The 15,281-nt window shown below is 50.0% G+C and overlaps 1 protein-coding gene across 2 annotated transcripts; it reads right to left on the reverse strand.

Moving 5' to 3' along the window:
• Positions 1-1,530: 1,530 nt before the first annotated feature.
• Positions 1,531-3,123, reverse strand: LOC119323742. Of its 2 annotated transcripts, none has more exons than XM_037597448.1 (2): positions 3,012-3,123; positions 1,531-2,905 (listed from the first exon to the last, which is right to left on the reverse strand). In XM_037597448.1, the coding sequence occupies exon 2, from the start codon at positions 2,895-2,897 to the stop codon at positions 1,767-1,769; it is 1,131 nt and encodes a 376-aa protein (XP_037453345.1). In that variant the 5' UTR covers positions 2,898-2,905; positions 3,012-3,123; the 3' UTR covers positions 1,531-1,766. The 2 variants fall into 2 exon arrangements, with proteins under 2 accessions (XP_037453345.1, XP_037453346.1); XM_037597449.1 differs by having other exon boundaries at positions 1,531-2,923; positions 3,012-3,111.
• Positions 3,124-15,281: the final 12,158 nt, after the last annotated feature.

Below are 15,281 nucleotides of genomic sequence, written 5' to 3' on the forward strand. Positions count from 1 at the left end.
GAATCTTTAAAAAGACTTATATTTAGGAACGGAGGGAGTAGTGTGGTACAATCGAAGGTGACATTATTGTTCAGATCATAAATAATAGTGCAGGAAAAGAATTATAATAAAAACTAACCTGGGCCTGATCCTTCCTCTAGAATCTGTAGGAACTGCTCTATCTTTCCTTGCTTGAAGTATTCTCTCTGCATCAATGATTTTTTCAGAAGTAAATAAGATACACAACTGGACATTTCCTCTAATGTTTAAATAGGTACCAATCAGGATAGTTTGATTTCACAGCAAAAACTAGGCTTCAGAAAAATAAAACGCAGAAGGAGTAAAATTGGATCAAGCGCGACAATAAGATGACAGCATATATAGACTGTAAACAGCAACAATATTATACTTGTAAGAATCCAATTCCGTCCTTTAAGGATGACAGGAATATAGAACATAATAGCTCCAAGAAATTTGAAGAGAAAGCATGTATCTCTTCCAATGTTTCCAATGCTGTCTCTCTAGTGGCATTCTTTTGCTATTCTTTCAGATTTGCTTAATTCATCCTCAACAAGAACATCATCTTTGCTAGTGACTGACAAAGCTTGCTTATTTTGTTTAAGTCAGACAGAAAATTCTACGGCCTACTTTCAGTTCTTTTTATCAATGTAATATACAATGCAATTCAAATGTATGATGATAACGATTATTGATGTTTATCTCAGATGATTGTGTGGCATGATATGTACCTTCTGATTTCATCTGTTGTACTCTTTTTGAATGCATATTTTCTACATTTAATAGTTCCTTGCGTGTGTCTGATACTTGGCCAGACCAAACAAGGTTTGATTGCTGTGGCCACAACAATTCTATCCAGCTTAGCCGCCTCCTCGATAAGATGTTTCCTTATTTGGTTATACTTTTAAGGGCAGCAGGTAGTATAGAATAGATAGATGTGAAGGAAAAACGATTGAAAACAGATAGATGTTTAAGAAAAACGATTGAGTGTGCAGTGTTTATTCTTTTTTCTTGAATTTGTTTGTTCGTTGTGAATTTTAAAGTGATTAATTATCGTGCTGAAATAAAAATAATAGGATATGAAAACCTATGAATCATGTCATGACAACCGGCATCTTCTTCAATGTAACCTAAAATAAATGCCACAGCTGACATTAATAAAAGCTACCTTGTTTCTAAATTACTACTATATGCTGCCTTCCTGCATTCTGAGTATACATTTGTTTGCCCAGGTTGTGCACGAGTTCCAAGGGAGGCGCCAAGCAAAGACTCACCTTGGGGGAGCAGGGAGTAGAGATTGGTTTACCTAGCGTAGCCTGGACCGTCCATGCAGAGAGATTGGGTTTATATGAGTGCGGGTATGGCAACCATCAGTCTCGCCAACTGCAGATTTGCTCGCCATGGAGAAGCTTGTTTCTTACCTACAATCATCAGGGAGAAGAAGGTTGTTTCTTACCAAATCATCATGGAGGAGAAGGTTGTTTTGAAAATCTATTTTTCTTTCTTGACAGGATTATAAGTGGAATATGTAAGTACCAGGCTCCACTAAAAACTAGTAGAAATCAACATCCAAGATCACTTAACATGATAGTACAATGTTGTCTTTACAAAGAAAAGTAAAGACAAAAACAGGGAAATCCCTCCAAACACACAAATCCTCAATGGTGCAAATAGACCTAAAAGTAAGTAAATAGATATCGCATAACAAATGCGACTGCGACAAGGATCTGGACCATCAGTTCATCACCGACACAAGATTATTCATTCATTCAGAGCACCCACTCAATGTCCTCGTCGGTGAAGACAAAACGTGCGCACTTGTGCTTGACCATCTGAAGGGTGTGCTGGTCATCACCGGCGCCAGCAATCATCTCTACGCCGGTGAGCACAGAAAAGCACCCGCCTATTTCTCCTTCTGCAAAGGTCTTAGCGGTGAGAAACTTGCGGTCGCCAAGGTAGAGAAGCTCGAGCTGTTTCGGAAGCCACGCCTCTCCATCAGGCAGGTTCAGATCTTCCCATATTTTGGGTGCTGTGGGCTGCCGTCCATTGTCCATGGCAGAGAGGTCCATGGCACACAGGTGGTTGGGGCTTGAGTCTGAGAATCCAAACCATAGGTTAAACTCAGGGACGTACTGAGCTCTGCCATTAAAGGGCAGCTTCCATTCCCCAACATGGCTCCATTTGTCCGAGAGCCTCCATCCTAGACAGTGTCTAGAGTCAGAGCATGCCATCTCAAAGCTGTAGGTGCCTATGCGGCCACCACATGATATGTAGATGGTGGAGCAGCCATCGCCATTGACCACAGTGGTAAAGGAGGTAATAGAAGATGGTTGGTACCAAGGTTCGAGGACAAAAGGAGGCGGTGGAAGAACTCGCCAACACCATGGCGGCATCAAGCTGCTGCTCCTGAATTCCCTGGGCGTGGGCTCAAGGACCTCAAAGCATCGACGGGCGTCCTTCAAGGGTTCGGTATCCAACACATAAATGCTGTCTTCGTCGCCGCCAGGGTGCGCGATGGAGAGGCACATGGGTTTGACTCCCTTAGGCGTGTTGAGACGGCCCAGGGTGGTGTGCACCTGTTTGTCGGCGTCGTACAGCCGGGTCTCGCCGATCGTATTGGCATAAATCATTCTGCCATCGCTGGTGGGGCGGGGGGTGAGGAGCGCGAACATATCCAAGGTGCCACCTGGGGCAGCTGCAGTGAAGTTCGCGCTTGGGCTCGGCAGGTCCTGGATCTGCATCGCTGGGAATGATTCCTTCATCTTGCAAGCTTCATCTGCTGCCCCAAGTGCAGCTTCTGTTGACCCGTAGAAGAAATGGTGGTAAGGGTCCATGCGGCGCACCGAATAGACACCTTGGGTCCAGTTCCGCGTCACCAGATTCAAAAACCGCCTGTTCATCTTCGTCTCTGGAAAACCACAACAAACTTGGACCTTCTCAGCCTCTCTGATAAAAGGAGAAAATAAACAAATTGGCAAGAACGTAAAGATGGAGACTTTTGACGATTATCATACCTGAAATTGGTGATCAACAAGCCTTCACGCTAGGTCTGTATGGTATTGGGACAAACCGGCGGCGAGGGATGGACAAGGGGCAGGGGGTTGTGCGGCGGGGCCTGGGACGGGAGCTATGTTTTGCAGACTTGCTCTTCGTTTTATAAGGAGGTTACCACCGACTTGGGCCACGGGCCGAACGACAGGTCGCACAAAAAGCCACGGCCTGTTTAGGTGTCGCTACATGCAAACGAATGCGCACCCCTAAGAAAAAGAGCAAACGAATGCGCACCCATAAAAAAAAGCAAACGAATGCACGGTAATCATCAAACACATTAAGATACGCATCAAGGGCGCCTCCCCGCGATAGCCACGTCATCACAGGTACGAAAGAAAAAACAGATCGCTTCGTATCGCTAGATGATCGAAAGGAAAAGAAAAAAAAGAGCGATTCGTCGGGCGCCTTCGCTTCCTCACGAAGCAAACCTTCTGGAGCCCTCCACCCCTTTTTTTCTCTCTTCGTTTTCTCTCCCCTGGGTGGGTAGCTAGGGTTGCCACCGCCGCCGCCCCATCGCCACATCCCAGCTCCTCCGGCGCCCGCTCCTCCGACGGGAGGAGGAGAACATGGTGGCGGCGGCTAGTGGGAAGGGGGCGTCCGGGTCAACAAGGCGCTGCGATACGAGGCGAAGGACGAGGACGAGGTCGGAATCACCGTTGGCACGCACGGGTGGACCGGCGGTGAGCCCGACGCCAGCACTACCAACATCGGCACCGGCAGGAGCGCGCTCGAGGAAGGCGCAGGCGTGGCGGACGTGCGCACCCATAAAAAAAGCAAACGAATGCACGGTAATATAGTTTATTCTATTTTCTGTCCTACAACTCTAGGTTGTATATTTATAGAGTGATATTTTTTTGAAAAGGAGGATATACCCGGTCTCTGCATCTTGCATCTGAACAATTCATGCAACCATTTTATTAATTATTCACAAAAACTAGACGGAGAAATACATCAGTAAGGCAGAAGCCAACATCTAGGCAACACTGGTTGCTACTCCTATCCCCTTGATGAAGGTGTGCCAACTGTCCAAGCCTAATACCAAACAGACATCGCACCCCAAGCCTAACATCTAAAGCCGGATTCCCCAGCCCCACCACATACCGGGACTAGGTCACAGACCGGTCCGACGCACTCTTAGAGGCTCTCGCCGCCATCTTCCATCGGTCCATCTCCAGAGCAGGAACTGACGCATTGACCTTGCCTGGCCTGCCGTCGATGCCACCACGGTGCCAGACAACTCCACCATCCTGCACATATTCGTCCACACGCGCCCGTCGCCGAACCTCCGCAACGCCAATACCGTCTGTATCCGCCGTCGGTGTTGCGGTAGATGTAACACCGCTCCTCCTCTTGTCCCTCCAGCCAACACTTGCTCCAGAACCCCCAGGAGGGAAAGCGATAAAACGCCATCATTGTTCGATCCGAGAGACCCAGATCTAGGGTTTCCCCTGGAACATCCCGAGCCTGATGACGCAAACTGCAACGACGATGCCTCGACAAGGGAACGACATCTAAGATGTCGCCATCGTCCGCCATGACCGTAGTCGGCGTGATTTTCATCGGCAGTTGCTCCACCAGGCGTGCACCGCCGGCGTCATTGGTCCCTTCAACCGGAGCAAACTCCAAAACGATGCCCTGAAGAGGGACTACGACGCAAAAGCACCGCAGCTCTATCCCAAGGAGATCTAGGGTTTTCCCGGAGTTGCCCACGCTGTCAAGGACCAGACAAGGGTAGAATCCTGGCGGATCCGCCCAACTGCCGACGTGTCACACCCGCCACCTCACCAACGACAATCCAGCAACCAAGGCCCACGCCTGGGCCCAGATCCGGCCGCGACGCTGCCAACCGATCTGGTCACGCCACCGTCATCCCTGGCGACCGCGATGCACCAAACCGCGAAGCCACCTGCCGCGGAGGAATGGAATCGCCGGAGCGCCGCCACCACACGACGTGACGTCCGGCCCGATGCCACGCTCCGGCCTGCGCCAGCCCCACACGAGCCAAAGGACCACGAGCCCCTCGCCGCCGGTGAAGGCAAGGCTTCGCCTTGTCGTGCCCTTGGGCGGCAGTGAGGGAGGAGGAGGAGAGGGGGAGTCCGGCCGACAGGGTCTGGGGGCCTCCCGGCCGCCACGCGGGGGGCGACTCGGGAGGGACGACTCAGGAGGAGGGGTAGCAGACCCTATATAACTCCAGTTGTAAGGACCGATTTCTAGTCGAGTAGGTTCATAATAATTTTTGCAAAGCTTTCGCATAATTTTCTTTCGGCCATTCATTCTATTCAAAGAATCTCTCTTCCAAAATCATACATGAGGTTTTCATCTCATGCAGCTCCTCTCACTCTCTGGAATGTCCGATTAACTGCTGCTTAGTGCAATCAAATGATACAAAGTTGTTCAACGACCTAAACGCGAACACAAGAAATTAAGAGCAAATGAATGTGCACCCAAAAAAAGCAAACGAATGTGTGGTAATATAGTTTATTCTATTCTCTGTCCTACAACTCTAGGTTGTATATTTATAGAGTAACTAGAACAATGCCCGCGCATTGCAATGAGATATAAATATTCTAGTACGTTAACTTGTGATTTACCTATCAATAATAATGCGATTGTGTAAATAAATATTTATCAAATTCTGACCGTGAATTACCTTATATTTCGATTAGAAGTTTGATGAAATAAATTAAGATGATGGATTATCATATACATGAAAGGTTGGACGAAGGGATGTGAGAGAAAAGGTGAAATGAGAACCTTATGTTCCTTTTAAGTAGTAGAGATAAATAGTAGAGATATAACTCAAGTTGTAAGGATTGATTTCTAGTCGAGTAGCTTCGTAATAATTTTTGCAAAGCTTTCGCATAATTTTCTTTCGGTCATTCATTCTATTCAAAAAATCTCTCTTCCAAAATCATACATGAGGTTTTCATCTCATACAGCTTCTCTCACTCTCTGGAATGTCCGATTAACCGCTGCTTTGTGCAATCAAATGATACAAAGTTGTTAAAAGACCTAAACGCGAACACAGGAAATTGTGTACCTTTAGATGCCTTACCAAAGGAAATTGCATTGGGAGCAATGGCGGATCTAGGATTTGTCGTTGTGGGGGCAACCATTGGCAACACTACAAGTGGTAACAATTTTTTCCTGTCGATCACATTACAAAATTTCGAAGTTTTTGTCCAAAATCAAATTTCTTTAAGTTTGATCAATTTTATAGAAAAATTTGCTAATTTCTACAAACATCAATTATATATTATGAAAATATATGCTATCTTGAATCTAGTGAAGATAATTTGGTGTTGTAGATGTTAGTATATTTTTTTACATTTTTGGCTAAACTTTAAAATGTTTGACTTAAGCCAAACCCATAACTTTAAATATTTTGGAATGAAAGGAGTAGCCTTTTTTTAGGGAAGTGAGGGTGTAACTAGTTGTACTCCTCGTGCCTTTGTTTGTTACAAGATCTCTACTCCTAAAAGGTGAGTCCATACGTAGTTCGTTGGTTATCTCTTCTCCTTTGATTGCCCACGTCCTCCCACCGTTTTTGGTAAAGCCTCCCACGTCCTCGCCGATTTTTATTATCTCAACAGCAGAAGTTGTAGAGAATGAAACTCATTGAAACCCGCTTGAAACCTAAGCCTACCCCTCCCGCATCCCTACCCGCCGCAAGTCTCTCACGGCCGATCAGGATGGCGCCTCATGTGTCGCCGTCTTGGTGTCACAGTCCTCTTCCCTCCTTCCTCCAATTCTCGCCTCCAGGTCAACCCTTCCGATCGCGGTGCCGTAGCTCCTCTTTACATCGACCAATCCTACCTTCTCCCAATCATCTTGTTCCTCTATCTCTGGATCAGCGGCGAAAGGAAAAGGCATCGTTGGTTGAGGCAACAAATCAAGTCGCAACACCCCTCTTTGTCTATCTGAGCATGCGCCTCTCATTCTCTCTCTAGAACAGCGGAACTCGGGGGCATGTGGCAGCGGCCTGAAGGTGCGGGCCTCCTGATGCTAATGTCCGCCAGGATCTCACATGACAATTGTTAAGGGAGCTCGTCCAGCTCTAGGGTGATGAAGAAATCGGCCATTGCTGGTGATACGTCTCCGATGTATCTATAATTTATGAAGTATTCATACCATATTTACAACAATTTTATATGGCTCGAAGGAAATATGCCCTAGAGGCAATAATAAAGTTGTTATTTTATATTTCCTTATTCATGATAAAGGTTTATTTATTCATGCTAGAATTGTATTGATCAGAAACCTAAATACATGTGTGAATACATAAACAAACACCGTGTCCCTAGTGAGCCTCTACTTGACTAGCTCGTTGATCAAAGATGGTTAAGATTTCCTAACCATGGACATGAGTTGTCATTTGATAACAGGATCACATCATTAGGAGAATGATGTGATGGACAAGACCCATCCATTAGCTTAGCATTATGATCGTTCAGTTTTATTGCTATTGCTTTCTTCATGTCAAATACATATTCCTTCGACTATGGGATTATGCAACTCCCGAATACCGGAGGAATGCCTTATGTGTTATCAAACATCACAACGTAACTGGGTGATTATAAAGATGCTCTACAAGTATCTCTGAAGGTGTTTGTTGAGTTAGCATAGATCGAGATTAGAATTTGTCACTTCGAGTATCGGAGAGGTATCTCTAGGCCCTCTCGGTAATACACATCATAAGCTTGCAAGCAAACGACTAAGGAGTTAGTCACGAGGTGATGTATTATGGAATGAGTAAAGAGACTTGCCGGTAACAAGATTGAACTAGGTATGAAGATACCGACGATCGAATCTCGGGCAAGTAACATACCGATGGACAAAGGGAATTACATATGTTGTCATAACGGTTCGACCGATAAAGATCTTCATGGAATATGTAGAAGCCAATATGGGCATCCAGGTTCCGCTATTGGTTATTGACCGGAGAGGTGTCTCAGTCATGTCTACATAGTTCTCGAACCCGTAGGGTCCGCACGCTTAACGTTCGATGACAATATAGTATTATATTAGTTATGTGATTTGGTGAACGAATGTTGTTCGGAGTCCCGGATGAGATCACAGAAATGACGAGGAGTCTCGAAATGGTCAAGAGGTAAAGATTGATATATAGGACGATGGTATTCGGACACCGGAAGTGTTTCGGAGAAAACCGGATAGTCATCGGAGTACTAGAAGGGGTACCGGTCACCCCTGGGAGAGTATTGGGCCTATTGGGACACAAGAGGGAAGTACACCAGCCCACAAGGGGCTGGCGCATACCGGTCACCCCCGGGAGAGTATTGGGCCTATTGGGCCACAAGAGGGGTGCACACCAGCCCACAAGGGGCTGGCGTGCCCCCCATGGCAGGCGGCCAAGTGGGGAAGGAAATGGGGGAGGATTCGGCCTCCCCTTCCTTCTCTCTTCCCCCCTTTCATTTCTTCTCCGGCAAATAAGGAAAGGGGGGCGCCACTTGGGGAGGACCCCAAGTAGGATTCAGCCTAATTGGGGCGCCGTCTTGGTTGCTCCCTTCCCCCTCCTGACGATGAGGTGTACCTAGGGTAGGGTCTTAGGCCTGACCTAAATGCCATACCCAAGGACACTACACAAGAGACCAAGACCTACAAAGTTAAACAAAATATAACGACTGAAATCCTCATGAAGTCCAATCCACTCGGCGGAAGATCTCACTCGGATATGCCAATTGCACTCAACCGCCGTTATTCACTCGGAAGACAAGAATCCACCCGGAGAACAGAAGACCTAGAGCCATCTCTGGATGGCAACGGTCAGACATTCACTCCATCTCCTTAAAGGTCATTAAATACGAACATTACCAGTAACGTTCATAGCATTACTCTCTCATTGAACCCTTGCGTGATTGAGGACAGTGAGGGGTCGGCGCACTCTATATAAGCCACCCCTTTCCTCTGGCACAAGGGTTCGCACTCCCTGTAACTCAACACTCCAATCAACAAGCCTCCGCGGCACCGAGACGTAGGGTTGTTATCTCCTCCGAGAGGGGTCTGAACTCGTAAAACCGAGTGTACAACCTTGCTGTAGCTAGGCACTGCCTCCTCCTACGTACCCCCTATCTCTACTTTCAGATATGTACCCACGACAGTTGGCGCCCACCGTGGGGCAGGCGTCTGAGTGACTTCCGATGAGGTTGCGATCTTCGATCTTCATCAACATGGTTTCCGATGGTGGATTGTCCTTGGGCTGCGATATCCGTCTCGGCACGCTCACCTTCATCGCCGATGACCTAGCTTGGCTCCAAGAAGCCCCTCTCGATGTCGAGGCGCTTTCCATTTGAGGGGCGACGCACTTTCGCACGAGTGCCTGCGGCGTCCTCCTGCGGCAGCCATCGACTCAGTATAGGTCAGCTCCCGCGGCATCTTCGCTTCCCGCTGCTCGCCACCACAAGCGATCTGGTCGCTCGCGGCTCCAGCGGTGGGTGAAGCCCGCGGTGGCCCGTCAGTCGGCCACTCCCCAAATCACGGCGATCGAGCCCAATGAATCTCTCTATGGATTGTTCGATCTATCGACTGGCCACTTGGATACTCTCTCCGAGTGCGAAAGCAACGACCCCCAGCACGACCCGCCTGGATTTCCCCGTGGCGGAGGCGATAGTCCATCGTGCGGCAACAATGAGTACTATCCTCGCAGCGCAGAAACGATCAAGCTCTCCAGACCCCATCGTTGGGGATACCCCCAAGGCTCAGGCCTTGGAGGTTGCGCGCGTAGCCACTCTGGCTGAACGTGCGTGCCTGGAGAATCTTTAGCAGTCACTCAACGACCGCGCCCGCAGGCAACTCCCAGGTTCCAGTCGACGGCAGCGACACTTGTTTCCGACTCGGCGTCGTGAAGAGTGTCAGGTATACTGTACCCCGATCCAAAATATTTTAGCAGCTGCCCGTATTGCATATTTGATCCAGCCATCCTGTTTCGAGGCCGGTAGGGGTTTACAACAGATTCGGGCACTACTCAGGAAGGCCGGAGAACAGAACTCGGTTGTTTCCCAGTCGCGCAATAGGATCCACAGCAGGTTTGTCATGGCAGACACAGTTCAGTCGGCACACAGTCCAAGATCACCTTTGCGGCGTGAAGATCGTGGCTACCACCAGGACCAGTACCTGGGTCGAGGCCACGTGTGGTTTGACCCTCAATACCATCGTGATGACCGTCGTCGAGTGCCCACGCCCCCTCCGAGGGGTGGTTCATACGTGCCCCGGCGGTATGACGACAGGCGCCCATACTGCGACGAGCGGAGAATTCTAGTCGACCCCCGAGAACCTGGGTTTGATGCAAGGTTAGTCCTAGTTTAGGGCCTGGTTGACAGAGGCAGGGCTAATAGAGAAGGTCTGGACAAAGATCATCTGAGTGGGAACAGAGCGTTCATCTCTGAGCCTGAGTGTTTCAGCAGAGCCATTCAAGCTGCTGAGATTCCTCCCAACTTTTGATTGGCTGCAGGAGTGAGCAAGTTTACCGGCGAGTCGAAGCCACACATGGTTAGAGGATTACCGAGTGGCTGTGTAGATCGGTGGAGGAAATGATGAAGTGGCCATGAAGCACTTGTCATTGATGCTGGAAGGCTCAGCCAGAGCGTGGTTGAATCAGTTGTACTACAAACAAATACACTTCCGTGATGATGCGTGTTTGTCATAGTAGGTCACATTTTTTGTCATGCATGTACATCCATGACGATTTTATGATAGAATCAAGATAGTCATATCTGTGCTGTCGTAGAAGTGTTCCATGACATTACCAAAATTATCATCACAGAAGTGTCCACTTCCATGATGATAAATCGCACGTCATAGACGTGCTTTCGTCAAGGGTGACCGACACGTGGCATCCACCGTGACGGGTTCCGATTTGGATCCAATAACCCATTAACAGCCCCAACCAATGGGGATTTTCCACGTGTAAAATTATCATTGGCTATAGCAACCACGTGTCAGCACCCGAAAAGGACAGATGTCAACCGCCCAATGGACAGGAGGCGCCTATGATATGTCGACATGTGGCAAGGCCCAACAGCTGCCCATTTAGGTTAAAAAGGCCGGCCCAATCAAAATTAGTGGGCTGGCCCATTAACGGCCTGCTTGCATACGACCCATTCGCAGTTAAGGCCCGTATGACTATTGTCAAATCGGCCCGTCAACGACCCATTCTAAACTTGTCATCATCGCGGCCCATGGTCACTTCTGGCCCGTTAACAGTCTGCTAAGTATTTGGGCCGAATTATGGCCCGGTATGTTTCCGGCCTGTTAATGTCCTGCTTCATTTGGGCCCATTTTTTGCCCTTGAAACTTTCGGCCCATAAACTACTGTGAAGGATTTGGGTCATATTCGTCCATGTCTGACATTCGGCCTATTAGAGGCCCACTGTAGAATTGGGCCACTTCCAGCCTGTTGTGATTTTCGGCCTGTTAAGGTCGGACAAAATCCATGGGCCATATGTGGCCCAACGTCACATCGGGCCTATAACGGCCCATATAAAACTGATACTAATCAAGCCTGACTGAACTTTCAGCCTATTAAAGGCCCGTGTAGTAGGTCGGTGCATTTACGGCCCGTCTGAATTTTGGCTTATGAACGATCCACATTATAAATGGGCCACCACGAGCTGAGATACATTTCGGCCTGCTAATGACTAGTTGGTTATTTGGCACAATCAGGGCCCAATTTCACTTTCGTCTTATTAAAGGGCCATGTTATTTATGGGCTCGAGATATTTACACATGTTAACGGCCTATTGTTACCGAGGGCCCAAGTTATGTTTAGGCCTGTTAAAGGCCCACTAGGTGCACATGCCTACCAAAAATATGAAAGCTTATGCTGATTTAGGCCCAGATATTTTTAGTGGGCTACATGCAAATTATGGCCCATAATCATTCTTAGCCCAATTGGAATGGGCCTAACGAATGTTGGCACGTTGGACTCCTACGAAGCTTTCGGCCGAATACATTACTAAGATAAACCTACACTATACAAAAATAGCATCATAATTTCTACAGCCTTTGGCAGCACGTTAAATGATGTATCACAACAAAATAAGTTCCAGCCATACAAAAAAATGCATGTTGGCATGAAGTTTACAGTCCTTGTAGATAAAAGCACCATCAGATGTATAGAAGCATAGATCATTTGACCTGAGTGCTAATGTTTCAGGTTATAGAATCTGATGGAGCAGCATGATCATCCCCCTTTTCCGCCATTGCTCTTGAACAACAAAACAAATGTCTGATAGTCTGGTTTCAAAACCATTCATACTTGTCGAATTACGGGTTCCACAAACCCTTGAGAGGATCGAACTCTGGGGTGCGTGCGGAGATCTCAACCTACCTAGCCTGCCTACTCGCGATTCTCCTAAGCCTAGCGCGTCAAGCTCGAAGAGACAAAGAGACACAGCAGTTTATCCTGGTTCAGGCCACCTTGCGGTGTAATATCCTACTCCAGCATTTTGGTGGATTGCCTCGGAGGGCTGAGGGTGAACTAGTACAGTGGATGAACTGGCCTCAGGAGGTGAGGTGTTCTTGAGCTCGAGAGAGCTGGTGGATGCGAACTAGTTCTGCTTGTCTTGCCTCTATGGTGGTGGCTAAGTCCTATTTATAGTGGCCTTAGTCCTCTTCCCAAATGTTGGCGGGAAGGGATCCCACAACGACCGAATTTGAAAGGGGACAAGTAGTACAGCTTATCCTAACAAAAGTAGTCTTCACCTGCGAAAAGCCTCTGGTCCTGACGTTGTGGTGGGCTCGGTGATGACCTCCGTCCTGCCCTCCTGGCGGTCTTGGTCTTGTTGCACCAGAATGGAAACCTTTGGTTGATTCCTCGGGACTCCGTGCCTGTGGCTTGCCTCCCTCACACCGAAGAGGAAACCTGCGCTCTGCGCCCGCTGGCGCTCGCCTGGCGCCCGCCTGGCCTTGGTCGTCATGGCTCATGTTAGCCGAGCCTCGTGAGGTATACCTTGCATAGAACTCTCGGCCTCTCAGGAGGCAGCCTGAAGAGGCCGATCCCCTCGGGGGTCTTGGTGTCGTCCGCCTGCGAGGCTTGGCCCCTCGCGAGGGTCTTGAGCTGTTGATGTTGAAGCTGGGCCATACCAGGCCATTGATGGAGCCACGTGGTGGGCCGCAGGCAGGCAAGGCTGGATACCCCCATATCCATAACACCGACAGTAGCCCACGGGCCCAAGGCGTGCTCGGACTTGGCTTCCGGGCGAAGCCAAAGGGCAAGTGCGGAGCGCCGCGGGCCCTAACCTCCTGCAGCCTTGATTACTTGTGGCGATTGATGGGACGTGGGCGACTCCACTTCCCCATGTTGCCTCGGCAACTATTCGATTTGACAGAACGATGCGGCATGCAGAAGATCATGATGACGCGAGGTCGTGGAGGCTGGCAGTTGGCCTTCCTCGGCTATAAATGTGGGCGAGTGGCAGAACCCCCGCTCATCTCTCCTTCGTCTTCTGTCGCCTGCTTCTTCTCTTTCTTGCTTCCATGGCGTCGATCAGGAGGTTCTCAACGGCCAAAAAGGGGAAGGCCCCTAGGGAGGGGCCTGATCCTCTCCCACCGAAGAAGCGGCTCCGCCTCCCTCATGATGCTGGTGTGGGGCGAGAGGTGGCAAGGCCTTGGCAATCGAGGCCTCCGCCTGGCTTCCCCCGCCCCATGTACGCCCGAGCTCAGGAAGAAGATGTGCACCGTCGAGCGGTCCCTAACAATGGCGGCAGGGCTGCCATTACCTAGCCGACCGCGCCACGAACTCACGCCGAGGGTAGCTCGCGCGAGTTTGTGGTGTGGGCGGTGATGCCTCCCGACTCCTGGATCCGGCTCCCGAGGTTCTTCGCCAGTGAGCTGCCTCCGAGGGGGGCGCTTGATCTGTGGCTGCAGCACGCTGGGTGCTGCAGCTTGGCCACCGGAGCTGAAGTTGAGGTGGTGCCCCCCGGAGATGTCTTTATGACGCACGGATGGGGCGATGTTGCTCAGGCTTGCCGCGCGAGGGAGAGCCCTAGCGGTTCACTTTGAGTATGATGGCGTGGCCACCTTGTTCTTCAAGGTCTTCAACGACGAGGGTGAACGACTGGAGTGCTGCCTCGGAGGAAGCAGCCTGCGGAGTGCAGCAACGGGCGCTGGGCCTGCGCCTGTCTCCTTTGGCGCTTCTTCCGGCAGCAGCGATGACTCTTGGGAATCCAGTGGATCTCCTGAGCCCAGCAAGTCTCCAGAGTCAAGCGACGACAGCTACGTGCCGCCAAGCTCCTGCCGTGGTCGGAGCGCGGCAGCGGCTGCCGCCCGGCGTCGCTGATGATGCCCAATGACTTAATAGCTTCCTTCCTTCTTTTGTTTTCCCTGCGCGGAATGAAAATCATCCCTCATGGGGTTTGTAAGGATCGGAATGTACTTAATATCAGTGTTGCTTTCTTTGATTTTGTGATGAATTCGCGTATCCCAGCCCGGCACGGTTCCTCCCTTTTCTTTTCCCTAGACAACGCGATGCTCTACACCGATGCGACCCAGTCCCCAGGCAGGCTTCAGCCGTCGCTAGTATGACAGGTCACGATGCCGTGGTCAAGGCTAGGAGGTGAGCGGCCCGAGGTCCAGTGAGAGCTCATGAGATGCGATGCTCACGAGGTCCCCCTTGTCATACAAGCAGCCGCCCAGAGAATCGAAAAGGGAAGCAAAATCACCGGAGTGGGACTACGTGGCTGGGGCGTGCAGGGAGCGAGGCCGGTGCCGCAACGAACCGTGACTTATCTTTTGGTGTCCTGGTCCGTCATGGGGATGATGCCTGTCCTGGAGTTTGTGGTGGCGTCGTCAGACTCAACCCGAAATGACCTCCCCCTTGCCTCGCTCGTCTAGGTGCTCTACATCCTCAGGTCTCGGCCCTCGAGCGAGCTCAGCCGCCGCTGGTATGCCAGGTCAAGGTGCCATGGCCAAGGCCAAGGGTGAGGGCTAGAGAGCGAGTAGGATCTCCCGAGACGCGATGCTCGAGAGGACCCCCTTTAACGTGCAAGCGACCCGTGAGGCAAGATGGCGATCGCCCAAGCCGACCCATAGATCACCGTTAGATGAACCTGCAGGTTAGATGACAGAAGAGGCCGAGAACCCCTGCGGAGTGGGCTGGCAGCCCGAAGCCCTAGGCACCGGGCGAAGGCACCGAGGACCTGGTGAGGTGGTGTACGCGGAGCGGGTCGCAAACCAGAGCTCGATCCTCGGGTTTGTCAGCGTTGCAGGGACGGACC

The sequence above is a fragment of the Triticum dicoccoides genome, chromosome 6B (assembly GCF_002162155.2).
Source record: "Triticum dicoccoides isolate Atlit2015 ecotype Zavitan chromosome 6B, WEW_v2.0, whole genome shotgun sequence".
Taxonomy (NCBI): Eukaryota; Viridiplantae; Streptophyta; class Magnoliopsida; order Poales; family Poaceae; genus Triticum; species Triticum dicoccoides.